The sequence below is a fragment of the Cygnus olor genome, chromosome 2 (assembly GCF_009769625.2).
Source record: "Cygnus olor isolate bCygOlo1 chromosome 2, bCygOlo1.pri.v2, whole genome shotgun sequence".
Lineage (NCBI taxonomy): Eukaryota > Metazoa > Chordata > Aves > Anseriformes > Anatidae > Cygnus > Cygnus olor.
This window is the reverse complement of record NC_049170.1, coordinates 90,080,916-90,105,271: the sequence shown is the minus strand read 5'-3', so window position 1 is coordinate 90,105,271 and position 24,356 is coordinate 90,080,916. Positions and strand designations below refer to the sequence as shown.

Below are 24,356 nucleotides of genomic sequence, written 5' to 3'. Positions count from 1 at the left end.
AGGTGATCATTTTTTCCAATCTCACTGCCCTTTGTATAGGTGGATAAATAGCCAGAGCTGCTTCTATAATTTCACATTTACTATGGGAGATTCCCAAAACATGACCCACCAAACTAATGTCTCCTACAGCCAAAGGTGCTCAAACCACAATACAGTAACTGAAGCACGCATAGCCTAACAGTTCTACTACACAGTTGCATAATAAGTCTAGTGCGATGTCAAATCTAGTAAGCAACCTTATAAAGAGAACATAGGGATCCTCTATCATATGGAGGTGATTTTTGTTTTGGTTTTGTTTATTTTGTTTTAAAGTTATTAAGACAGAAGTAACGTGCAGGTAAAGGAAACTACTTGGAGACGAGGAGAAACTTGCACGTCAGACGGACTGACTGCACGTGTGCCTGTGCTGTCAACGTGGTCTGAGAAAACACTTAATAGCTGGCATATTTTAAATGTTTTTAAAATATATGTATTTATGGCTAGTCTATCATACAAGGAAAAAAAAAAAAGAAAACATCCACAATTTGTTTCCCTCAGTCAGAAGTCTCATGAAAATGATCCATGCTTTGTTATCACCAGGTAATTTTCCACAACAAAACCACCTCTAAAACACGTCGTTGTCCAAGGACAGCCAAGTAGTAGCTCAACCCAGATCACCTCCAACACTATGTGCCATAAATTAAAAAAAAAACAAAACAAAACAAACAAACAAAAAACACTCATGAGCCTCATCATACATAACTGATCACAGTAACATTTCAGAGTCCTACCCTAACTCTTTAAAATCTTTACTTACCTGAACATCTGGAGAAAGTTTGCTCTTTCCGAGTGTTTTTCACAAGACAGACACGCATCCTGTGGCAGAGCTGAGGAGCAAGCCTGATGAGGACTGCAGAACACAAGTACAGCAGACCAAACCGAATGTAGAAGTCCACCTGAATTCGGCCTTAGGCTTTGTAGAGGTTACCAACTCTCATAATGCCTGCAACCATCACGTTGCAATAGGATTTCACGTTTCTCTCAGCCTCTTATTCATGACTTTTACAGATCACAGATCGCTGATAACCTCCAATAAAGTACTTAAATTGAAGTAGAAGACAGAAAAAGGGAATGAATGTACACACCACTGTGAGCATCTCCTAAAATGGGGGGGAAGTTGTACAGATTATTTTTTCTGAAGAACTAGACACCTAGATAGTGTAGTACAAATGCCAGAATACATAAATTCATATTATTAAAAAAAAATTTTGATTGGAAAATCTTTAGCAACATCATCTACTTACATTTAACTTTAGGACCACACACACAATTTCATGAAATTTATTTAAAGTAATAATACGCTTGTCACCTCCTGAATATTTTAACCATCTCCAGAAAAGAGCATGAAGAAACAAGCAGATGATATTTTAAACATATTTTATATATCCATTCCTGACCAGTTTGCTCTGCAGCAGAGAATATATATTATTCAAATTAAACAGTAGAATATTTTGACTGTGTATCAATGCAGAGAAGAGATATGATTGTACATTTCTCTAGATTTTGATTAGAACATGGGGGAACTGATGTGGAAGGAATAAGGAAAAGCAGTAAATGATGTTTATCTGAAAGAAACGGACGTCTGAGCACACAACACGTATGTTGGACACAGAGCTGCAAATAGAAACACTATAACCCAAAATCCAACATTTGGCAACTGAGGTACTTATGCTTCAACATGACGCTTTTCCTGCAATAAATTGTACTCTGGAGGTGCTGGCAATCACGCGCGGTATACCTCCACAAGAAGTCCTTGGCAAGAACCTCCTTTCAGAAAGATATTTGAACAGCTGAATATGATCTTGAAAGAAGACTCACACTAACAGCTCAAACGTATGCTAGTTAATGAAGACTTCCTCGCACAGCCTTTCTACCAAAAGATGAAAGTTACCCTACTGAGTACTATTCTAAAAATAGGAGGAAAAGAAAAGATTTCCATGTTGCACTGCACCAACCAACTTAGTGTTAGGAACAGAGAAATGTGATAAAGTCAAAGTTACATTTATTTGTTAAGGAGAATCTTATCCCTAGGCCAACACTGCTGATTGAAGAAGCAGATGTCTTACCAGTCATCATCCTTCACAGCCTCTGAGTGACATTTCTGGTCCACGCGAACACCAGGAGGTTAGCTACAAGTCACTCTGGTAGCTTTGCCTCTTGTTAATGTCACCTAACACTTATTATTTTAAGACTCTACCCTCTGCTGTTTATTTTTTTAGCCAAGCTTTAGCCATATGGTCTGCTGTCTCTCTCCTCTTCTCTCCCTCCTTGGAGGCAAAGAGGTAGCTAGTGAAAGATAAGGAGGGAAAAGATGGTTCACTCTGCACAACAGAGAAACTTTGTTTTGCGCTATTTTTTTCCTGTACCAGTAACTAGCAAGAAAACCTGAGCAATCTGTATCTACTGATACAGTGGAAAAAAAAATAAATGTGGTTTTTAAAGCAAACTCCCTCCAGCACCTGAAGTTAAAACTTATTTTTTTGATGTCAACGTTCTTTTGATGTCAGCAAATAACTGAGAAAATCACTGGCAAAATACAAATTCCTACAGAAGACCTCGGCCTTCCCCTGCCATCCATTATTATGCCATTCTAAGTGCCAAGAAATCGATCTGAAGATTTGCCAGAAGCACTGCATCCAGCTTTTGGTTCCACACAGCAGACCCCTTCAGAGTCTTTTTCACAAAGCTTTGCGAGTCGAACACAGAGCTCCTTGAACATTTCTATGTGAAATGCTCTCTTCTAGGCTATAGCCACATCTTTCAGGACTCACTGCTGCCCTTTGGTTGCCTGCAGGACAGTGAGAAGCCTTCTGTGACCCAGAGCGTGCCCTGTGCTTCACAGGTTCCTCTCATCTAGACACTTAATGCGCACAGGGGTCAGAAATAGCAGGGGCTAACCAGATATCTCCATTCAGTCTTTCCTTCTTCTATAGCCTGCATAGCAAAGAACAGAGATGAACAAATAGAAGCTTTGAAATAAACCATTAAAGCTTTGAACTCTACCATAATTCCAGTGTCTTCTGACTTCTGAGGTTTTAACTCTTAACCTTGACCATTTCAAATATTTTCTGGATATGTAATTAGGCATTTAAATTAAATATACTTTCCTTATTTAGTTACCCTTCCCCTAACCTTGGTCTACCTTTCAAAAATGAGTGCTTTGAAGCCAAGATTATCCTTTTCAAGTATCTGGAAAGTACCTCGCATGTAACTGTATAAAAGAAATGACAATAGAAACATTGCTTTGTTTCCATTTTTACATGCCTCCCTTTTGGTGTTACAGCCAAAAGCCTTCAGGAAGGTAACTGTTGATTCCAGCCCTTTTCATGTATGTAGTGTCACGCAATACATTTGTCTCTTGCCCTAATTACCTTACTCTATTTCAAGCTCTCTTTCCCTAGCAGTTATCTGTCTGTTACAGCAATATTTTACCTCTGCTCAGCTGACCTGACCTCCAGCAGTGAGCTTGTATTGAATAAACTCAGCTTCATTTAAATCCAGGTATCCCTTTACAGCAGCGCTCAGGACTTCTACGCCAGCCCTGCCACTTCTCCCTTCAGCAATACCATTTTCTTAAAGCAGTGACGAAATTGCAGGGTTCACCTTGGATGCAATGGTGACCATGACCACCCTACTGTATAGATATACCCACTAACATACTCCTCATCCTCAGAAGCAGGCATTCCCTTCATTAAGGGGGGAGCATCCCCTGTTCCCCTCCTTCAGTCCGCTCAGTAGCCTCCAGTGTATTTCTACGTACTCACATTTCGCTGTCAGTGCCAAATAGCCTACTGTAACACCAGTGGAAGTCCTCGCTGCTTCACAGCTGCTCCTTTGGAAACCTGCAGGGTATGTAGCACGGCCGCGTCCAGGAGCGGTCTCTGTCACAGTTTGCTCAAGATAAACAGCCCAGATTCAGAAAGTCAAGACCCAGCCACCAAGTCATGCCCTCTGCCTTCCCACCAGCCTACACCAATGTGCCTACATTTCTAAGTTAATGATATTCAGTGACCACACGCCACTTACAGCGCTCTCCTGTTTAAAATCAGTGCCATGAGACGATGCTCAGCATAAAACAAGCTCCACAAAACACCTCCGGGATAACTGAGGAACAGAGAAGTCCCGTCTGAAATTGAAGAATGAGATCTTTCTTCCTCCCTGACCACTGATTTCCACTACAAGGATGTTTATACTGATTTCTTTCCACCCTGAGATTCCTCCAGGAAAACTCCTCGCTGCTTTGAACCCAGGATCCACGGAGCAACAATGAAGCTCGGTGCAAGTGTTTTCTGTCTATACGTGACAGAAGTGACATACGGGCTGTACAAGCTTCTCAGCTGACTTAGAGGAGAATTACTTTGCACAGGCTGAAGATCTGATTCAGCACACACAGCTGTTCCCAAAGTCGGGATGCCAAGTGAGGTCAGCAGTAATTAAATCTCAGGCTGCTGCGCAGCCAGCAGAAATTCAATTTTATCCAGTATCTACAGAGTGAACTTAACAATTTGTAAATGCAGCTGAAAGCAAAAAAAGCATTTATTGCTACGTTCATGTATATTAGGTAGTAACTTTATAGAGGAGATTATGTAATGTGGGATAGCAGACGACTGGTCTCAGAGGATGTGCTTTCCATTATAAATCCCTGCATAGAGACTATCAGAAAAGAAATAATCTTCTAAAGTGATTTTTACTACACATGATGTAGTAAACTAACTTTAATACAGAACAGTACAAAATATTACTGACTTCCCAGAGCACTTTCTTTACAGCGTATTGTTCCACAGTCTTGAAAGCGCACACAAGTTTTCAAATTAACATCCATAAACACTCTCGTGCATAAAAACTAAAGCTGCGGAGGATTTTTTCTCATGAAAAGCAAAGCTTACGCCTCCCTAGTAGCTTTATACTTCTGATGTACGTAGCAGATTTGCAGAGACTTTTTGCGAGTTTCTATGGTAAGCTGATCTCTTCTGCAGCAAGCATGGATCGGCTGCCCTCCACGCTCGCCATTAATTGCCCTCAGCATGCTCATACTGTTTTGTGCCTTTGTGGGATATATTTACACATGAAAACGGACCCTGAGGCTTTAGGATTTTCAAGCAATTTCAAATGGAAATCCACAATTAACAAGCAACTAAATAATAAAACTGAAGTCATCGGCATATTGCCTGCTGGTGAACAAGTACAAATGACCAGAGTGGTTAGTTCTATAAAACTGCAAAGCAGGAAGGACTGGCTTTTTCCCCACTTCCTTCTGTGGGTGGATGGTCAGATTTTACCTTTTCAGATCAGTCTTTACAGTTTTCTTCCATTTGTGCAAATCTTTCATTCAACAGCAAGAAACAATTCACCCCCTTCCTCAAATGAGACCTAAGGATAAATTGCAACAAGGTAATCTTGGAATAAACAATTACAATGGCTCAATTTCAAAATTTACAACTGAAGAAAAAATATTAATCTCAAAAACAGAAATATCTGACAAATGCGGGGGCTGATTTTCAGACAAACTTAACACACAAAGCTTCAACAGAAATTAACGCAACTGTTTCACGCTGGAAACTTGGGAAAAAACCAATCAAAGAATAAAAGTACCAGGAAGACAAAGATCGGGAGATTTCAGATGTGTTAATGAAGCAGGACAGGAAAACAAATTCCATAGAACAATTTTATTGGTTTGGATGATATACCCCCAATGTGAACAGGGAACATATGTTGGTTTTTCTTAATTCTCAGAAGTTTATCACCTACATGAAAATTCTCTCTATATTTGCTTTTAAACATGAAACTTGTCTTTTGTTATAACTGAGGAGTGTATAAAATGTCCTTTAGTACTAGTAGCTCTTTTCTTTAAATGAGGACTCTTTAAACATGGATTTTTACCCAGAGACCAAGTTTATCACCTGAAGGGCTTGATGCAATGGCCTTGGCACCTCCACAATTTTCTAATCTCTGGCTAAGTCTCGATAATAAGATCACGTAAGCAGGGTCCTGACTAATCACGAAAGCCTTTAAAGTCCACACACACACTCTCCGGGTAGCGTGAATGACCTCTTGACATGTCAACACTCCATAAAAATCCAGAAATTAGTCATTTATGTCATCCATGGCATCCAAGGAAACAAACCAGTTAGGTATTCCAGAAAGTGGCAAAAAAAAAGAAAAAGTTAATTCTAGCCAAAAGTAAAGGAGACAGATAAGGTGATGGCACCAGCTTCCCTGTGCGTACAACTGGTGAGTGCTATGTACCGTGGTTAAAGCAGCCCCATTCCCAATCCCATGCAAAAAAACACGGCACACCTGTGGGTACAGCCACAAGACAAGCTTTCTCTAGCGGCAGAAACCCTGCCTCTACCTCCTTCCACCTCCGCAGCCTTGCCAGGGAGGCTGCTGCTCTGCGCTCAAGACTCAGATCACCTGTACCTACAATACACCTCCATCCCATCCCAAGGCCCCAGGGATTCATCAGAAAACACAGCCCAACACATGTGCCTGCACAGCTGAGGGGATGGTGAAACATGGCAGAAGAACAGGAAGGAGCGCTCAGCGCTTTCCCAAGCAAGCCATACCCTAAATTTAGCTGATCCTTGACATTCTTGACATCCGGAGCATCCCCAAAGCCCCAGACTCTGGCCAAGGGGTAGGATGCCTCTGCTACATTACAGTTTCCTCTTCGTCAGGGCACCAGACATGTAACCAGCACCTGGGACGTTGCCCTGAGCCTTCTTAAAACCATAAATATTAGAAGTCATCAACAGGCTCACCAAGTCACCTTTCCAAAACATTTTTTTAAAAAAAAACTATTTTCCACACAAAATTCTAGCGTTCAGACGGTTTGCACCTACCACCACGAGGAAGAAGAGAAATTCACCCCTGCGAGTGCTGTCCCTGCAGCAGTTCAACAAGAGGAGCCTGTGGTAACAGATGAGTGGTGTTATTTCAGGTATGGTAACGAGCTCCTGCAGCAAAGACCCACTTTGTGTCAAATTAAAGTCATTATAGTGTTCTTACTAAATAGTGTTAATTAAAATGTTCGGTCATGTTCGATCAATCATTCCGAGAAGAAATGATCTCAAATTTCAGCCAAACGCACTGAACTTTTTTCTGAGTCTAGCTGCTATGAATCCCTGAAAAAAGCAGCGATGATGAACAAGCGGAAAGAGGTATTGGTTACATTTTAATTAGAATGGAAAACAGATGTGTGGTGACTAATCATATTCAAGTCAAGACAAGCCTACCCTGGCACAATGAACATGTGTTAGTTCTGGCTCATTCAATACACCTGAACATGTATATAGTTACACCTTCATTTTCACATCAGAATGGATTTATTAGGGCAAATGCAGACCTTTCACTACACCCTCAGAGATTCCAGACCTAAAATTATATCCAATTTATTATTTAAAAACTGAATTCAGTCTAACTGAAGGGGCTCTAGGGCCTGCACTGATCACTGCAAGCAATGAATATGAACAAAAACAGTACGCAGAAAAGGAGCAAAGTTTATTACTTCTCAGATACTCAGAGTAGGTAAGCTGAGCTCCAAGCGTGAAGAACTGCCAAAGGAGCACACAGCCCTGGCTGGATGACAAAAGTGACAGATGAAATTCACTGTAGAGAAGCATCACAGGAGAAAAAAAAAAGAAGTGTTTAAACTTTCCATACAGTTATGGATTTGAATTGACTATTATCACCCAAAAGATGCTCAGATGATGCCAGTTCTGCTTTTTATCTGCTCCTGAGCTAACTTGTCTTGGGAATTATTCTTAAGGGAACAAAAAAACAAAGTAGAAAATATAATTATAGCACTATTTAAAGAAATTGTGTAGCCACATTTTTAATAGTGGGTACATTTGAGGTTCCCAGTCTCAGAAGCTACATAACAGAACTAGAAAAGACACAATGACAAGGTTGATTAATAGCAAATAACTGCTGAAGTATTTTAAGGAAACATCACATAACAAAGACAGTGCGACTTCCTCTGGAGGAATGGCCAGTCAGGTCAAGGGATTTCCATCCTGCAAAAAGACTGCTTGGGGCGAGGGTGGGATGGGAACAGACATCGACCACTACTGAGCTTTCAGTGGAAGGTATGGTGAACCAGTAATTCCTTTTTCAACACATCTAGAGGTTACCAAATGAAAGTTTAAAGTCGCAGCTAACCAAAAAGAGCTGCTGTCTCACCCTGAGTGCAGCTGAACTGCTGGAGCTCACAGCTGTGACCTTTCCTATCTGGTAAAAAGCGTGGATGGTGTCTTAATGTCTTAAAAGTAACTGGGCAGGTTCCTGAAAGAAAAATCCACAGAGGGTTACTAATTGTGAAGATAACACCACAAAGACCACAAAGCACAAAACTGGAAGAGGCCGCATAATATTCTGGTGAAATACCTGCTCTGTTCTTGTACTGTTCCCTCAGGCAGCTGTTACTGGCTGATTAAGAAAGAAGCAGGGGGACTGCTCTCCTCAGACCTTGGATCTGACCCAGCAAGGACATTTTGTTCTACAGCCCTTTCATGACTCACTTCACGCTTGCCCACTCTTTGCAAGGGAGAAGATGAAAATCTTTCATAAGTCATCCCTCAGGAATAATCTAAATATTTCTGTAAGGTAACCCTCTACAGAATAAGGCAACTACCTTGATCATTTCTTTGATCGTGCAAGATAACAAATTAGCTCTGCACTTGCCTGCGTTATACCTGTTGGCCATATGTACTTGCAATGTATTTCATTAAAGCACAATAGCAAGACAACGTATACACACTTTCCTTACAAACAGCTACTTCCTTAGGACTATCAGAGTTATTTCCCATTAAGCTATTACCTGCTTATTTTTCCAAATATGCAAATCCATGCTGCAAGGACTGGGCAGTCCTTATTATTCTTTCTGTTTAGTTGCTAGGGATTAAGAAGTAGTTTCATTTACGTTCCTTTTAGAAAACAGAATATGCTTTTATCGTGCTTGTTGCCAAGGAATGCTCACAGAGATCCTCCCCATAGACACCCTATTTCCTACCTGCACACCAGTCACAAGAAGCTAACCCTTTTAAAAAATGTGCAAATGATTCAGCTGCTAAATAGGAACGTTATAATGGGTTTCAAGAGATAATCAGAGAAAAAGCAGAGTTAAAGAAAGGGAGCAATCAAAAAAAAATAATGAAAAGACATCCACACTGGAAATTACTAGAGCTAGAATGCAGAGAATCGAGTGTCTAAATAACCAGCGTTTGTATTGCAGGTGCACAGAGATGTTCAGTCACCCTCTGCAAAAGTTATCAGTACACCACTGCCTTCATGCCTCTGGAGCTGAGAGCAGCTAAAGTACCAGACAGTCACATAACTCAAGATAGTATGGGACCAGAAACATAAGGTTGAGAAAACTGTGCTATTAGGTCCTTAACTGAAGCTTTCTGAATCAAAACGGGACAGAAATACCCATCCTTAGGCAACCCTGTTTTTCCAAGAAATTTTATTTTCTTGTATTTGCCCAAGACCGTCAAGAAAATGAACCTGCGAAACGTAACCCTAACTACATCAGAACGGAAGAACTGAACCATCAACCTGCAGCACGACGAGGAATCAAGGAAAGGCCATTATCACCAACTTGTTCCCCAATTCGTGTTTCGTTCAGTCGGATTGAAACTCCTGAACGCCACCGTGAAGCTGCCCACCTTATCAGTCAGGAGCTCAGAAGTCTCAGATTCAGACATACATAGTCAGGGGCTCACTTGCATGCACACTTCTCTCTGCCCTACATTAACCACAGGATTAACTGAAAAAGCACTGGAATAAAAAGAAAGACGTGGACATCACTGCCCTGGCTGCTGCTGAACAGACAGAGCAGCAGCAGATGCTGAAGGGGGTGATCTGTGCCACTGGAAGCAACTAAAAGCCTTCCAACATCAAAATACTCACAGACCCAGGCAGCCCCAAATACGTGCCTGTGAGCAAACAGCTGTTTTATTCATAAATTGGAGGTTGAGAAAGGTAAGAGTTACCCTGTGTAATTTTAATGTTATTTGACCCAAAAAAATCATGAAAAAAGAGTTTAGAAGGATGGAAATTTAAGCTGTTTGTCCAAACCATCCTTCTGCTTCTCTTTCTGGAGAAAAGAAGGCATCCCTGAGAAGTACTAAGGCTGTACTACACTCAAAATGCTATCACTGAGGTAGGAGAAGAGAGAAGACTGAAGGACAATGTTGTCACGTATGAGCAAGCATGCGGAGAACAGCAGCACCGAACTGCAGGAGCTACGATCAGGTCACAGGGCCGTGGTTGGGTCACCGTAACGCTCTTCATGATATCACCTAATGAAGGCAGAAATGATATGTGAAAGGCACCCTTTCATTATCTCCCAACGAGATGGTGTGAAAGGGGTGAACGGTGACGTGCACTACAGCAGCCCCTGATAAGGTATCGCATTTAAGCCCCCTGAACAGGCTGCTGCCCTGAAAATAGCTCCTTTGTTTTCCCAGAAGTGAGGGCAGGTACGGCTGCAGCCTACGGAGCGCCTCTCTCCTCCTTTTCCTTGTTATTCACAGGAAACAAGGAAAAAGATCTTTCCAGCAGGGAGCTTAATGCCAAAGTACAGCCAACCTGACCCTCCAAGGGAGGGATGCGCGAGGGCGAGTGTGCTGTGCCCGACCGACTGCCACCTTCCATCCGTCTGCAGGCGCCGACAGGCTGTCTCTGAAAAACCCCAGCTACGGGGCACCAGCCTACACGGGCTCAGAGAATTCAGGGGGAAAAAAAAGTAACTCCAGCACCAGGAAATACGTGAGGAGGAAAGAAATCCTCCTCTTCTGTGTATGTAACTCAGAAGGAGGCGTTCGCAGCTCTGCATGCAGCACAGCAGGCTCTGTAACTCCTGAAAGAGCTGGCTTGCTTTGAGGAAGTTCTGATCTGAAATAGCACTCCTGGAGCTAAAGCAGAACTGTAACTTGCTCCTTCTCCTGGGAAGGGACTTGCCTGCAAACCTGCCCTCCAGGAAACAGTGGCACAAGCTATCAAAAAGCACCATCACGTTCAAGTGCTCCACAGAGTTCAAATGGATCACCTCTTACCCCAAACCATCTTATGGGAGATGGGAATTTGCCCGGACAAACTTGTGTCCCCGCATCCAAAATTCCTGCCTCAGCCCTAACAAAGCTCTTGGGCACAGCCACAGAGACCCCACTCTCTCTCCATTTGCTTCCAACTACACCATGGATCTTAGAGCCAAGGGAGGTAACTCATTGCCCAGGCCCCTGAAATCTTATTTTACCTAACACTCTTTTTATAATGCATTGGGCTAAAGGACCTCATCATCATCCCAGCATGGCTAGCATAATGAGAACAATGTCCAGCAGACAAAATTCACTCATTGAGGCAGCCACCGAGCAGAATTTAATTCTGCTAGAGGCAATATTAGTTTCCTAAGATACTGAAGGTATCCGTTAGGCAGGTAAGAGGAGAACATGATGCTCAAAGCAGCTGTTCCTCAACTCCATCTTTGCCCTTCTTGGCCAAAGCCTTTCACTGACATTATACCACTATGTGTATTAGCATATACCAAATATATATTAGATGCTGGTAGAAATTAGGAAGAAGAAATCAGTGCAACTATTTTCAGAGCTTGGCAAAAAAAACAATTTCACTAAAAACTGTTGTTACCCCAGAATGACTATCAGGGCTCTACAGACAGAGAACAGAAAGGAACAAGGGAAGAGTACATGACCCTCTCAGCCAGGCAGCTCCTCTCCCTGTCTGTTCCCTTTATGGTCAATGGAAGGAGAGCAATTCAGGGCAGGAGCATAACTGGGATGCTCTGAAGTGCCCTCTAGACAAACTCTGTTCACCGATGACAGAGGGAGCCTAGAGGCTAACACAGACGCCAGGCTGCATGTCTGAAGTGACTGGGAGGCTGACAAGAAGACGACTCATGGCAATGATACAGCACTAAAGCTTCACCTAGAAGTTATTTTCAGACACACACCACAGCTAGGAGCAACTCAAGCAATATGGAGCAAAACAAAGGCCAGTGTCTTACAGCTCCCTGTCAGCTGGATCAGGCTTGTAAGGCTCCTACTCCCTACCTGCAACAAAGATAAGAGGAAGGCAGAGAATAGAGAGGAATTAAGTCCATGGTTTTTTGTTGCTGGTGGTTTTAGCTTGTTTTACTTGTTTTTCTAAATAAAAGAAGTACGAATAAGGGTTTTCAGTCTCCATAAAGCAGATGCAATTACAAAAATGCTTGTTCTGTGTAGCATGTGCCCACCCATTTTCACTACAGAGAAACTTAGGGGCTGTCTGGGCACCTCTGTGTTTGGATTGTTTATACCTCCTGCCTCCCTGGCCAGCAATCTCAGAGGGTGGCTGGAAATGGCACCTTGCACCCCAGGGTAGCAGGGAGCTATTCAAATAGGTACCGCCAGCTCAGATGCTCCTTTAGGTCCTGATAGTTTACACCAAATTACATGAATTTTACTGGCTGTACGACAAAAAGATTCAACCCTGTAGCTCTACGGTTAAGGAAACTCCCCCAAGGTCTAGTAAAGATACTTGAATGACAGCACATTGACGAAGGAGCACAGAACAGAAAACAGCTGCTGGTTAAAGCACACAACACCCACAGCACAGGTACACGTCGCAAAACAGCAAGACCACAGCGACAGCAATGCGCAAGACCACTAACCTCCGAGAGAAACCCCCAGGAGACAGAGTGACAGCACCCCACAACAAATAATCTATGGTATGCGTGGCTGCTTGTGCATTATACTCATCCTTTGTACGAACCTTTGGAATGTGGTGCAGTGTGTACTCACGCCTAGGCTTTATGGGGCTCTGCTGAGCACGGTTTTTGCTCCCATCTCCCGGAGCACAAAATGCCCAGAAATACTGTAGTGCTATCTGGGCAAAAACATAAGGAGGGTTTTATTTCCTTGCCTAATCTTTTCTGGAGCTGAAATATTTGTAATATACTAGAAATTAATAACCACTCAAATGAACAACAGATGATGATACTCCCTTGTGAGGGTTGTACCCAAAGATTTTCGGGATAGCGTTACGTATGATGCTAGACCGTTCATGCAAACATGCCCATGTTTTTCTACAGCTTTTCCTCACTGTAACGTCAAGCAAAACACAGAAGTAGAAAAGCCTTGTGATGGATCTGATGCTGTTACAGAGACCACTTGTACATCTTCCAAGCAGCAAGTCACAGAAGAGCACTGTCAGCTGGCTGCCACCATCGCCATCACCCTCTGCTGCACGGAGCTGCTCAAACGGCCCTTGCACCTGTGGAGCAAGCTCTGCAGCCACGCAAGGGCTGAGCTGTAAACCCTGGCCCTGGGGCACAGTGAGTAGACCCTAGGCCTCCTCCCGTGCCCAATATGCCAAGGAGCTTTCCACACTCTCACCTGTCTGTGTTTCAAATGAGGCCAGGCAGTAAGCAAATCTCTCCAGTGGCGTTTGACATTGAACAGGCTCCTAAACAGCCAGTGAACCTAAATTTGGATTACAGAAGCAAGGAACACATCCAACAGTTATATTTCCCTCCTCAGCATATCAACAAGTTAACTTCATGCGCTCCTCTTCATGTTTTAATAGGAAGACCAGAGCTAAATATTTAATGTCTGAAAGGTTAAAAGAAACCTGATCTATAATTCCATACATACCAGGCTCATCTCAAACTGCTAAATATGAATTGACACGGCTTGTGACATCCCACCACTTACAATAGCATGCTGGCCATCCACAGTAACGTCTGCTTAGATTTTAAATTAAGAGGTTGCAATTTTACCTCTTTGGAGCCTGATTTTTTTTTCTTTATTGAAACTTACATGGGGAAGAGCGAAACTTAACTGAGATGTTATCACTGTTAAAATACAGGAAAGGGCAACTATCAGAGTAACAATAGAAAATATGAAAAGCTGTGAAATAAAGGAAATTATCTACATTACATTTCATAATGTTTACAATATTGCCAATGAAATACTCCAAAAATCCCATACACCTCTCCCATTTCCAGATGGAGATATGATGTCCTTAGCTTCATCAGACTCATACGTGTACAAAACCATAGCAACAACCTCAGCGATCACCACCTCTGCTCGTGGCATATCTGAAATTGAGATGAACATTTTATCTAACCTTCTGAAGGTACCATAGAAATACTTTGCAGAATAGTACATGTTTTTGCTTGAATATGAGCAGATCTGCTCACTTAGAAGTCTTACAGAAGGCAACAGGTTACATCAGAGAGCTGTGCCACCTATTCTAAATAAAGCTCCATAGTCCTTGGGATATTTCTTTCAAGAAAGAAAGAAAGTTGATATGAGTCCAATTTACAAATTAAATCATCTTCACTTATACAGAAACAAAAGCAGCTGCACATGAAAAAGATCAAAAGATATAAATGAGAGAAGAATAGGATAGCTGAAGGCAATAAAAGAACAGCAAATGTTATTTGAATGGCACGATGAAAACTTGAGTAACATGCAATCCAGCAGTAATACAGACGCTAGGCCACACCCAGAGCAACTGTATCTTCACTGTTAAATTATTAGACGGGGCATTTAACATTATATTTCATAAAAAGTTAATAAAACTGGATGAAAAATTACTTCGACTATGTTACGAAACCACATGTATATCACATCACCACCCACTGTAAGATCTTGAGATGGTAACAAAACTTAACTGACTTGTCATTACACAAAGACTGAAAAAGAAGCTATCCATACACTGGGCTTCACAGCGAGCTCACGAAAAGTTAGAAAAAGGCATCAGTTTGAGGCATCAGTGACCATTTTGCTTACCATTTTAAAGATAAGCAGACTGAAGCAGATGTACGATTGTATGTATACCATTGAAACACAGTCACACATTATCTTATTTAAGCTAATAAGAAATAAAACACCATAAAGCGTGACTGAGCATGCATTCTTCTGTGGTGCATGCCAGTCAAGTAACAGAACAAAAGCATCCATCAGAAAGCAGAAATCAGACATGTAGTGAATGAAAAAAAGAAAATCATACAGGAGAGAATACACACAGGAAGTGTTTCCCGGTTTCTTGCATAGGATCCCCCTCAGTCATTTACTGGGGAAAAAATAGCCCAGACATTCTCTAGACATGTAGAGAGGCTTAGTATTTTGTTAGTACTAAAGAGGATATGCAAAGTTTCCTTACGCCAAAACTCTTCCAAGGCTCCCACTCCAAAGCCCTACATGTGATGGATTCACTCCAAACAGAATGAAGCCTCCTTTCCCTAGTAGCACAATTCCTACTTTGTGGACTAACAATACTTCTGCTCTTATATTAAAGTAGAAGTATGCTGTACAAAAATAACCATCCCTAATCCACTTCTTAATCTACCCAAAAACTTGTGGAAGAGACACAACCTGCATTACAGACACTTCCAGAACCACCACACAACTCCATAAATTTTAGCAAACCAAGAGCTAAAATCTACAGCTGAACAAGACAGACTCACAGCATGGCTGAGGTTGGCAGGGCCCTCTGGAGGCCACTTGGTCTGTCCCCCTGTTCCAGCAGGGACACCCAGAGCAGGGTGCCCAGGGCCATGTCCAGGCAGCTTTTGGAGACCACCAAGGAGGGAGACTCCACAAGCACTCTGGGCAACCTGAGATGAAGAGCATCACTTTTCTATACATCTTTAATGTTAATAGCATCTTCAGTATACATGATTAGAGACGAGTGGCAAACCAAAGCCAAATCCACCCATGCATCTAAGAACATCTGAGCGAGGTAGGAACTGCGTTTACCTTAATTCCACGAGAGCAAAAGCAGTGTCCCTCCATCTTCCTTATAAACAACGATGAAATCAGCAGCAGGAGTGAGAATGACAGCCAAAAGAATTACCAACATTTCCTATTCCAAACCCACAGCATTTAAGTAGCAGTTCCTAATTTCTCTTCCATAATTTTAAGTGCTTAATTTTATTTTATTGATGCACCTCTAACAATTTTTGCAGGGCAAAGTTTAAAATAGGCCTGAGTCGTGTACTGTCTCAAGAAAACTAATCTGAACCAAATCCATTTGGTTTATATCCTCTGATGGAATAGGTTTAGATAGAAGCAAGAAACAAATCACTCCATTCTCTTCCAAGCATAACGCTAATTTATTTGAAGATATAACACAAACTTAACCTTTTTTTCTCAGTTAAGGGCTTGAATGTGCTGTGCTTCAGTCTGCAGCAAGATTAGTTCAATTGTCTTAGATACACCAAAAGACTGAGAGAGCTGCTTTGCCTTTCAATACAAAGGCTATGAAGTAGGAAATGGAAATAGCTAGAGGGAAACTACATGAAAACTAACTAGAGCTGCTGATGGAACTAAGAGGTTACAAGAAATTCTTTTTGCTATTTTTCTTTTGAGAAAACTACACAAACTCCCATATCTAATGAAATTTAGGATACCTCTTTCAAAATATGGGGACTGTTAAAAAAAGAAGCAAAACCAAGCTTGCCACATTCACGTCTAGCAGCTATACAGCAGCAATGATTTCTGTTGATCCCCATCTTAGCAGGACAGCTCTAAGAACCTCCTCCCCTTCACACTGCCCACGGGATGAGAGACCCCCAACTGTCCCACCTGGGTGACCCGAGATGAATGAGCCACAGTTTGGGAGAGACTAAGCCCAGGCCAGCCTCCGAGGGGAGAGATAGGCTGCATGAATTTACTATGACTTTAAAATACAAGAAAAGGGTAAATCTAATCCTTACAATGGCAACACCTCTTTTGGACATGAAATTTCAGAAACTGAAGGGTAGTATACTCGAGTAGTTTCACATTAATTCAATAATTTAGTCCTCCTTTTCTTTTGTGAAATTTAATCCATTAGCACAGGTGCAGTATTTTCCAAACACCATGTAGATGGTTACATACACCAAATAAGACCAATACTGTATTTTGGTAGAATTCAGAAAGATGTGTGGTTCGACTGCATGAAAAAATATCCACAAAAAAAATCCACATATCAGTAACATTGCACTTTATTACTCATTCAAACCATATACGTATCTGAAACAAGTCTAAATTGGCTTATATCAAGGAAAAGGAGGGAAACAAAGCATCATGCTACATATTTTCCTGGCTTTATGAAGAGGTGGTTTCCTTTAAGGTACTACTGAAGATGACTTGACTTTTCTGCTTACTTGTTTAAAAACAAAATTTGTTTTAAATCTTCTCATTTGTTAAGAATCAAAAGTAGATTTCTTCTCCCTTGAAATTTTTTTTTTAACACATTATTAGAAAAGTGAATTGCAATGGAAATGTAAGCTGTCATTAAAAGAAGTCATAAGGAGGATATCCCAATTCAAAGACATCTCTCTCAATTTCTGCAGCACTTTCAGGTGCAAGTCAAGTCAGATAAGCTTCCACATGGTAACACAAAGCTTCCCAAGACAAGAAAAGCATCCCACTGCACGCTCCGCAGCAGTCCTTTCAAAACTGGAACGAGCCCTTTTAAAAACAGGAATTCAGCGCTCTAAAGCAACAACCCACTGCTCACAGAGGCTTTATCTGCTCTACAGCTTCTTGGTTATTTTGCTGCAAAGCCTACTTTAAGAATTGCAATTTACATGAAATACGGAGACAATTCCTGGAAAGCTCCCTGCTTCGTCTCAAACACCGTCTGAAATCATACAGAACCAGCCCTGAGTTTCCTTGGTGAGACCAACGAAGGCAGGCAGACAACAGGTTGTGAGGAAGAGCTGAGGTTGATCTGACAAAGGAGGCTGACTATAACCATGCACTAGGAGTACAACATGAGTCTAGTATTTCAGTTTGAAGAGGTGTACATTTCGAAGAGAAGCACCATAAGTGATCTATACAGATAATTTTTTCGCAAAGCAATCTGATCAGGAGACCATGGGATTTTACTTGAAGCATCTGTGTTCCACATTCTCAGTAAAGCAAGTTTAAATAAGCCTAAAAAGCTCAAAAAGGTATTTTTATCATACCCTTTGCAGCTATTTCATGATTCACCCAAACTGAAAAAAAAGCTGAACCAATCATATCTCCAACCACATCTGGAAGCAGGCCCCAATACTGTCTGCACTGTCCTAACTAGAACTCATGTCATACTATTAAAAAAAAAAAAAAAAAAAAACTAACCCTAAAAAAAAAAGCCTCCAAACTCCGGCATCATTTTTCACATTTTTTCAATTTGTGAGATGTCAGTTTACATCTAATAAACATGTTTATTATCTTCATTTAAGCTGGGACTTTTACCGAGGAACGGCAAGAATCATAGGAAGTGTGTCATGATTACAAATCCATAATGCATGCGGGATCCCTATGTAGCACTATTAAATCCATTAATCACCATCTCCTCTGTCCCAATTATGCTAAGAACATACTTGATAAAGCAATTTCTACTCACCTCTCTGTTACCATCAGCGCACCGAACTGAAAACCACAGCGCTTCCGACAAATTCTCAAGGCACCTCTTTTGTTCCCTTTAAATTAAATCCGAATCGGTTGCATGTTTTGCTGAACGGCTAATGCTCTCCACATGTTCTCTCTCTCCAACAGAAAATGTTTTCTATTAGGAATGCCTAACACTGAACAGAAAACCGTAAAATGCCCTTCAAACAATCCAAAGTACCTCTTCTCTTGAGACTTGCATTTGAGTATATAAATCAAGCTGGCCCAAATGAAGAGCTCAAAGGAAAGACCTAATGCCACAATTAAGCTTCCTTTAGGAAAACTTTTTAATTAGACTCTTCCTCTTAGCGTATTTTGGACAGTTGTACACAAGAAAGCTGTTTATTTTAAATTCAATAAGCTATTCCTTTTAAGAAAAGAAAAACAAAGAGACAGCAGAAAGTTTTGAAGCATCAACTGCAGGAGCTTCAGTCTCCGTAACTCTGAGAACTCCATTCCAGCCCTCAGCACACTGCAAACGTGGATATGCCAGACAAATGCAATATGATGAGATTTGGAGGGAGAAGCATCTGAAGCGATAAAGTACCAATAACATGGGTTGTAGGCACAAGCTTAACTCTGCCCTCCGAGAACGATACAACATGGTTTCACGTTTTCTTAACCAGAACCACACTGTCTTTTCAACTCTTCTATACTATATTCACAGAAAGACAAAGCTTATTTTTTTCCATCTCTATGTATCTTAACTTCCCTGCAACAAAGTGCCAGATGCGGTTATTGACTTGAGCCTTGATTTTGTCTTCAGGAAAGCACGCGGTTCCACTGGGAAGGGACTTGCAGCTCAAGCACTTGGAGTGAAAGGTCATACCAAAGGTTCAATGTATGCGTAAATAGTTGCAGGACCTAATCATATCTGCTCTAATACATACAACAAGTCCACATAATGGAAAACAGAAGGGAAAACTGTACATGGAAAAGAGGACTAGATGCATATTTCAGCCATGAAAGGACAAATAAAAACAGCTGGCTTGCACTAGCCCTGTAGTTACAACTAGCTTGTAGCTTCCCTCAGGTGTAACAGAACAAAAACAACTCAAAGATATTTATGGCCAAGTTTCGTAAGAGGTATCAAGAGCAAGATGATGTCAAAAAGGCAACCCAAAGATCTGCGTGAAAAAGATCAATATTGGTGCTAACATGGCTAGATAAAGCAGATGCCCTAATAACAGGGGCTAGAAACAGCTGCAGTGCTGCATGGCCAACGTTACATCACCTACTCGGGAGCAATCCACGGCTCAGCGCTCATGGAAGGATGGGGAAGGGCAAGCACGCCGTAGATCCGCTAAGCTCCAGTAAATCTGCAACTGCCTATGTGCAAAAGCCAACAGAATGGGCTTATAAAACAGTGACGATGACTAATAATGAAGTTAGATTATACATTTAACAAGACCCTTGCAGTAATAGACTTGTACGCTGTTTAAGGACCTACCTGGTTCAAGCTACGAAACTTAATACTCAGATATCTACGCACATTGGTGTTTTTCATTTAGCAACAGATAAAAGCAAGACTTCACATAAATGCAGGAAGGGGCTGTAATGATACTGAAGTGTAATTATATAATGCAAAAAAAAATTATAGCCAACCAAGGTCATTTTGTTTTGTTTTCCATTTTTAATAATGGACCGATATAAAGGAGAAGTAAAATTTAATACAGCTTGCAACATTTCCCATTCTTCCAAGCCACGGCACTCTGACCAATCCCAGGCCCATACACGTATCGAGAATTACATAAACCATCAATATTGGCATTCTTCTTGTATTACATTGTATTAACACCTAAAGCTCACATTATTGTTTTTTGGTTGTTTTTGTTTGTTTGTTTTTTGGCAGAAGCATTCTAAGCTATTATCACAGGCCTAGCCCAAACTCCTTCTCAGTACTGAGAGTAACACTTCTGAGGATTCAGTCCCAAACCTGAACGTTTTAAAAGAGGACATGGGACTCTTGGGCTAGGTACAGCACTCAGGTACGCAAGAGCAAACGGTGTCTTTTCCCTCAGAGACTACCCAGGATTTTAAGAGCAAACTTCTAAGAAGCAACCAACAGGCCCACGAAGCAAGAAGGAAGCAGCAGCTGAAGCAAACAGAGCTGTCCAAACAACCACGCGGCAAAGGCACCAAGCCCAGGAAGAGTGGAGCTCAAACTTCACAGCAGCTTTAAAACTTCCACGTCAGAATCGCTCTGACTAAAGTCTTCCATGTAGTTTCAAGGGCAAAAGTTTCTGGCACTGCTGGGGTTCTCACTTCAGAGCTACATCGGACTTTATCAGGGCTTCAGCTGAGCCCTGTAATTGTTAAACACATACAAATTAAACTTATGGTAAGGCACAACTAAATATATAAAAGGAAAGTCACATGGCTGCCAAAAATACCAGAAACACTTTTCCCACAGGGTATTAACTCACAATAAATCTAATTTAAATAAAAGGCTAAATTTGACAGATTTGAGAAAAAAACAATTGACATTGTAAAATTTAATAATTGATCTTCCTCCACTAAGGACCCTTAACATCAACAGGTGCAAGAATACCTCTAATTTTCAATTACTTACATTCTATGAGCAAAACTGGTTTCAGCAATTCTTTTCATACAAAAGAACACTGTAAATATGGCAGTTAGTAAAAAAAAAAAACTCGATTTCATATTTGAAATTATCTTTTAATTAGTACTGACGCTTTAATCAGGATCAAGCCAAAATGTGAAAATAAGTAGAGCTATATTTAAATGAAAATTTGCTCCTTGATGCTGAAAGACCTTTAGTCTAAGCATGTGACAAGAACTCAATTTGAGAGAAAATAATATATACACCAATGCATTAAATTGAGTTGAGATGTTTTGGAGTGACTGGTATACAACAGAGCAGAAAATACTTCTCTCTAGCAACTTCCACACACAGGTTATTGGGCTTTATTCATTCCCTGCCCTGCTAAAAAAAAAAAAAAAAAAAAACACAACAACAAAACAATTACAAAACAAACAAAAACACACCACCACATTTGACTTGGGATTTGCTAAAGCTTCCTAAGTCTTAAAAAATACTGGCCTGTAGTCAATACATCCTCTGACACTAAGGCCAATTGAATTCCCTGGAGAACCAAAGCCACTAATGCTGGAAAACTTTACTTGGAGATCTGAACGTAAACAGTCGTGCATTTCCCACAATTAAAAGCATAACATATTAGAAAGAAGACGACGTTGGTACAGCTTCCCAACGGAAGAATTTATGACATGAAAGCTAGTTCTGCACACCGCTTGGCTCTTTAAAGCGATTTACAAACCTTCAGTGCAAGGACGGCTCTGAGGCAAGGGCACTAGAGAAGAAGCCAGGACTTCTCGGAAGGCAGTCCTAGCTAGCCAGCGTTGACTTTGCATAGTCAGAAACATTTCTAACCACAATGCTTTCCAGGGATAACATGAAGACAATTGTAATTCTAACACAGGCGGGTGGGGACTGAAAGAAAACAGCCACAGCAAGATGTTTTTATTCCACGTAGCACCATCTCAGATTGCTCTAGCTCCCGGCTTCTGCTCCAAATATGTAACGCATCTTTTAACCTCAAAACCTAACACTTCTATTTCAGAAGAGACCTAACAGGCAGCTGACGTGAAAGTACACGCAGGATGAAGGAAAGCGACCACTGACAGAGAAACAACCCTCCTGTCCTGTGACAAGTTTGACCGACAGACATTTTATCACACGATGACGCTATTAAGAACTGCTTCAAACAAACACATTCCAAAAAAATAAGATACATTTAATACATCGAAACAAAAAAGGAGAGAAGAGAAGTTACATGACAACAAGCTACGGGCTGAAACAAAAACTTACGCTAAAAATCTAAACTTCAGGAGGGGGGCTGGAAATTAGAACCAGATCTTGCATTTGGCTTTTATGCCTGTACTGACCCGTGCCAAAAACCCACATCCAAACACACCTCACTTCTAGGATGCTAAGATCTGGACTCGAGTCTTGCAGCCTGGCTTCCTCTGTACTCAGCACCGAATGCATTGCTGCTGCCAAAGCACACCAGCACCTGACAAAGGAATACACTTCCACGCAAGAACAATTACAATACACACACAGTAATATGCCTAATTGCCTGCAATAAGCTTGATCGCAAACGGATTAAAACCAAGTAGCCACACAGAGAAGCTGGCAACAATTCCTGCAACCCTGGAAAATTATAAATTTTACATTAAAAGCGTCTTATAAAATGTCAATACAGGAAACATACGGAATCTTCTCATGGTGCACTGGTCTATTTTGCTAAAGATATTCACAGACCCAACAAAAACAAGCTTCCCTAAACTGTTCATAATTTCATTCATATTTACAAAATCAGCCCAGACTCTGCACCATTTCTGTTTCTCCTCCAATACTTAACACACCGGCTTGCTCTACTGTAGTTCTCCAAATCAACGGTAGTAATGGAGAATCTGTTCCTGCACGATGCAGCCTGAAGTTTGCTCTCAACGGTAGGTATTTGAGGAATTCTGTAGGTTACTTATACTCAGTTCAAATTCCCATAAAGGCCATTTCATAACACGCCCTGGGGGCAGGGGAAAGAAGTTTAGATGTACTTAAAGCCTGAATCCTCCAACAGCAACAGCACTGTGGAAATAACACAAATTTTGACTTTCTTCTTTTATTAAGGAAAGTGTCTATGTTCTAATGCTTCATCTGTGATCTCTTAAAGCAAAACCATCCACGAGGTAAACAAGTTAGGGTGTTGAATCCACTATAGAAAAACTGAAAACAAATCAAGCAACTATGGCATGTAGATACAGGATTTGATTTTAAACCAGATATCTATAACATCTCTCTTAACATTACCCAAACGTGAGCATGAGCTTTGCCACTAACGCTCAGTGAAGCACACTGGTCTATAGAACAGCAGAGAACATTAGCTCTGTGACAGCAAGTCTGCTTCCACACAGGCAATCTTAAAGCTCTTGTGACACACTTTATTAATTCAGACTTTTCCTCGTGACAGCACTGTTTTAACCAGGGTACTGCCAAGACAGCAACACTGCGATAATGACAGTAAGTAGCCAAGATCTGAAAGACCTGAAGCAGTAAATATTACATGCTATTAAAATGCTGTAGCTGCTGTGAGCCAACAATACCTCAGATTTCCTTCTCAGTTCAGAATACAATCTTCTTTAGGCACATACAAAGGCAGCAGCAAGACGAATAACCCAAAATTCTCCAAAGCATCTCCAACCATCACATTTCACTTTCAAATGAGATACTTCTCTGAGATGTTTAACATGACTAAAGGATAATGTAACTAGTAACAATTTTACAGAGCAGCAAACACAACAAGGAAACAGATGTACTGGCCTACTACCCTTAACACAGCAAGCCTGATTCATATTCCCTAGACGTGCTTCCAAGGGATCCATTTTGTCTATTTTTTTCTCTTTTTTTAGGGATGTGGAACTTCACTTACCGATGCAAGCATGGACTCTCACTGACAGCTGGGTCCTCAAAATTATACTGTGCTTCTTGCCCCTCCTAAAAAATAGAAGAAAAATATATGAAGATGTAGGGAGGAGGTGGAAGAGTTAGGAATGAAGGAGTTTAGCTGAGCTTGGGAAAAAAAGGATGAGGGACAGTGTTGTGGCTTTTGTCTTTGTTTCTTACCATCCAACTGTACCTTAATTGACAATAAATTACTTTTCCATAAGTCAAGTCCGTTTTGCCCTTATAGTTATTGGTAAGTAATCTCCCAGTCTTTATCCCAGAGTTTTTTCATCTTGTTTTCTCCCTGTCCTGTTGAAGAGGGGACTGCAGCTAGGGGTGCACCTGGCAGCTAGTCCAAGGTCAACCCACCACAAAGATTCTCTAGAAATCCATATTAAAGAAGT

General features: G+C 41.2%; 1 protein-coding gene across 10 annotated transcripts in view; it reads right to left on the bottom strand.

Moving 5' to 3' along the window:
• The window catches only part of FHOD3 (formin homology 2 domain containing 3), a 396,018-nt gene that overhangs the window by 322,090 nt on the left and 49,572 nt on the right, over window positions 1-24,356 (bottom strand). For all 10 annotated transcript variants that reach the window (XM_040548937.1, XM_040548935.1, XM_040548932.1 and 7 more), the window contains exon 3: window positions 23,939-24,003. In XM_040548937.1, coding sequence (XP_040404871.1) covers window positions 23,939-24,003 — 65 coding nt within the window. The remainder of the gene's footprint in view (window positions 1-23,938; window positions 24,004-24,356) is intronic.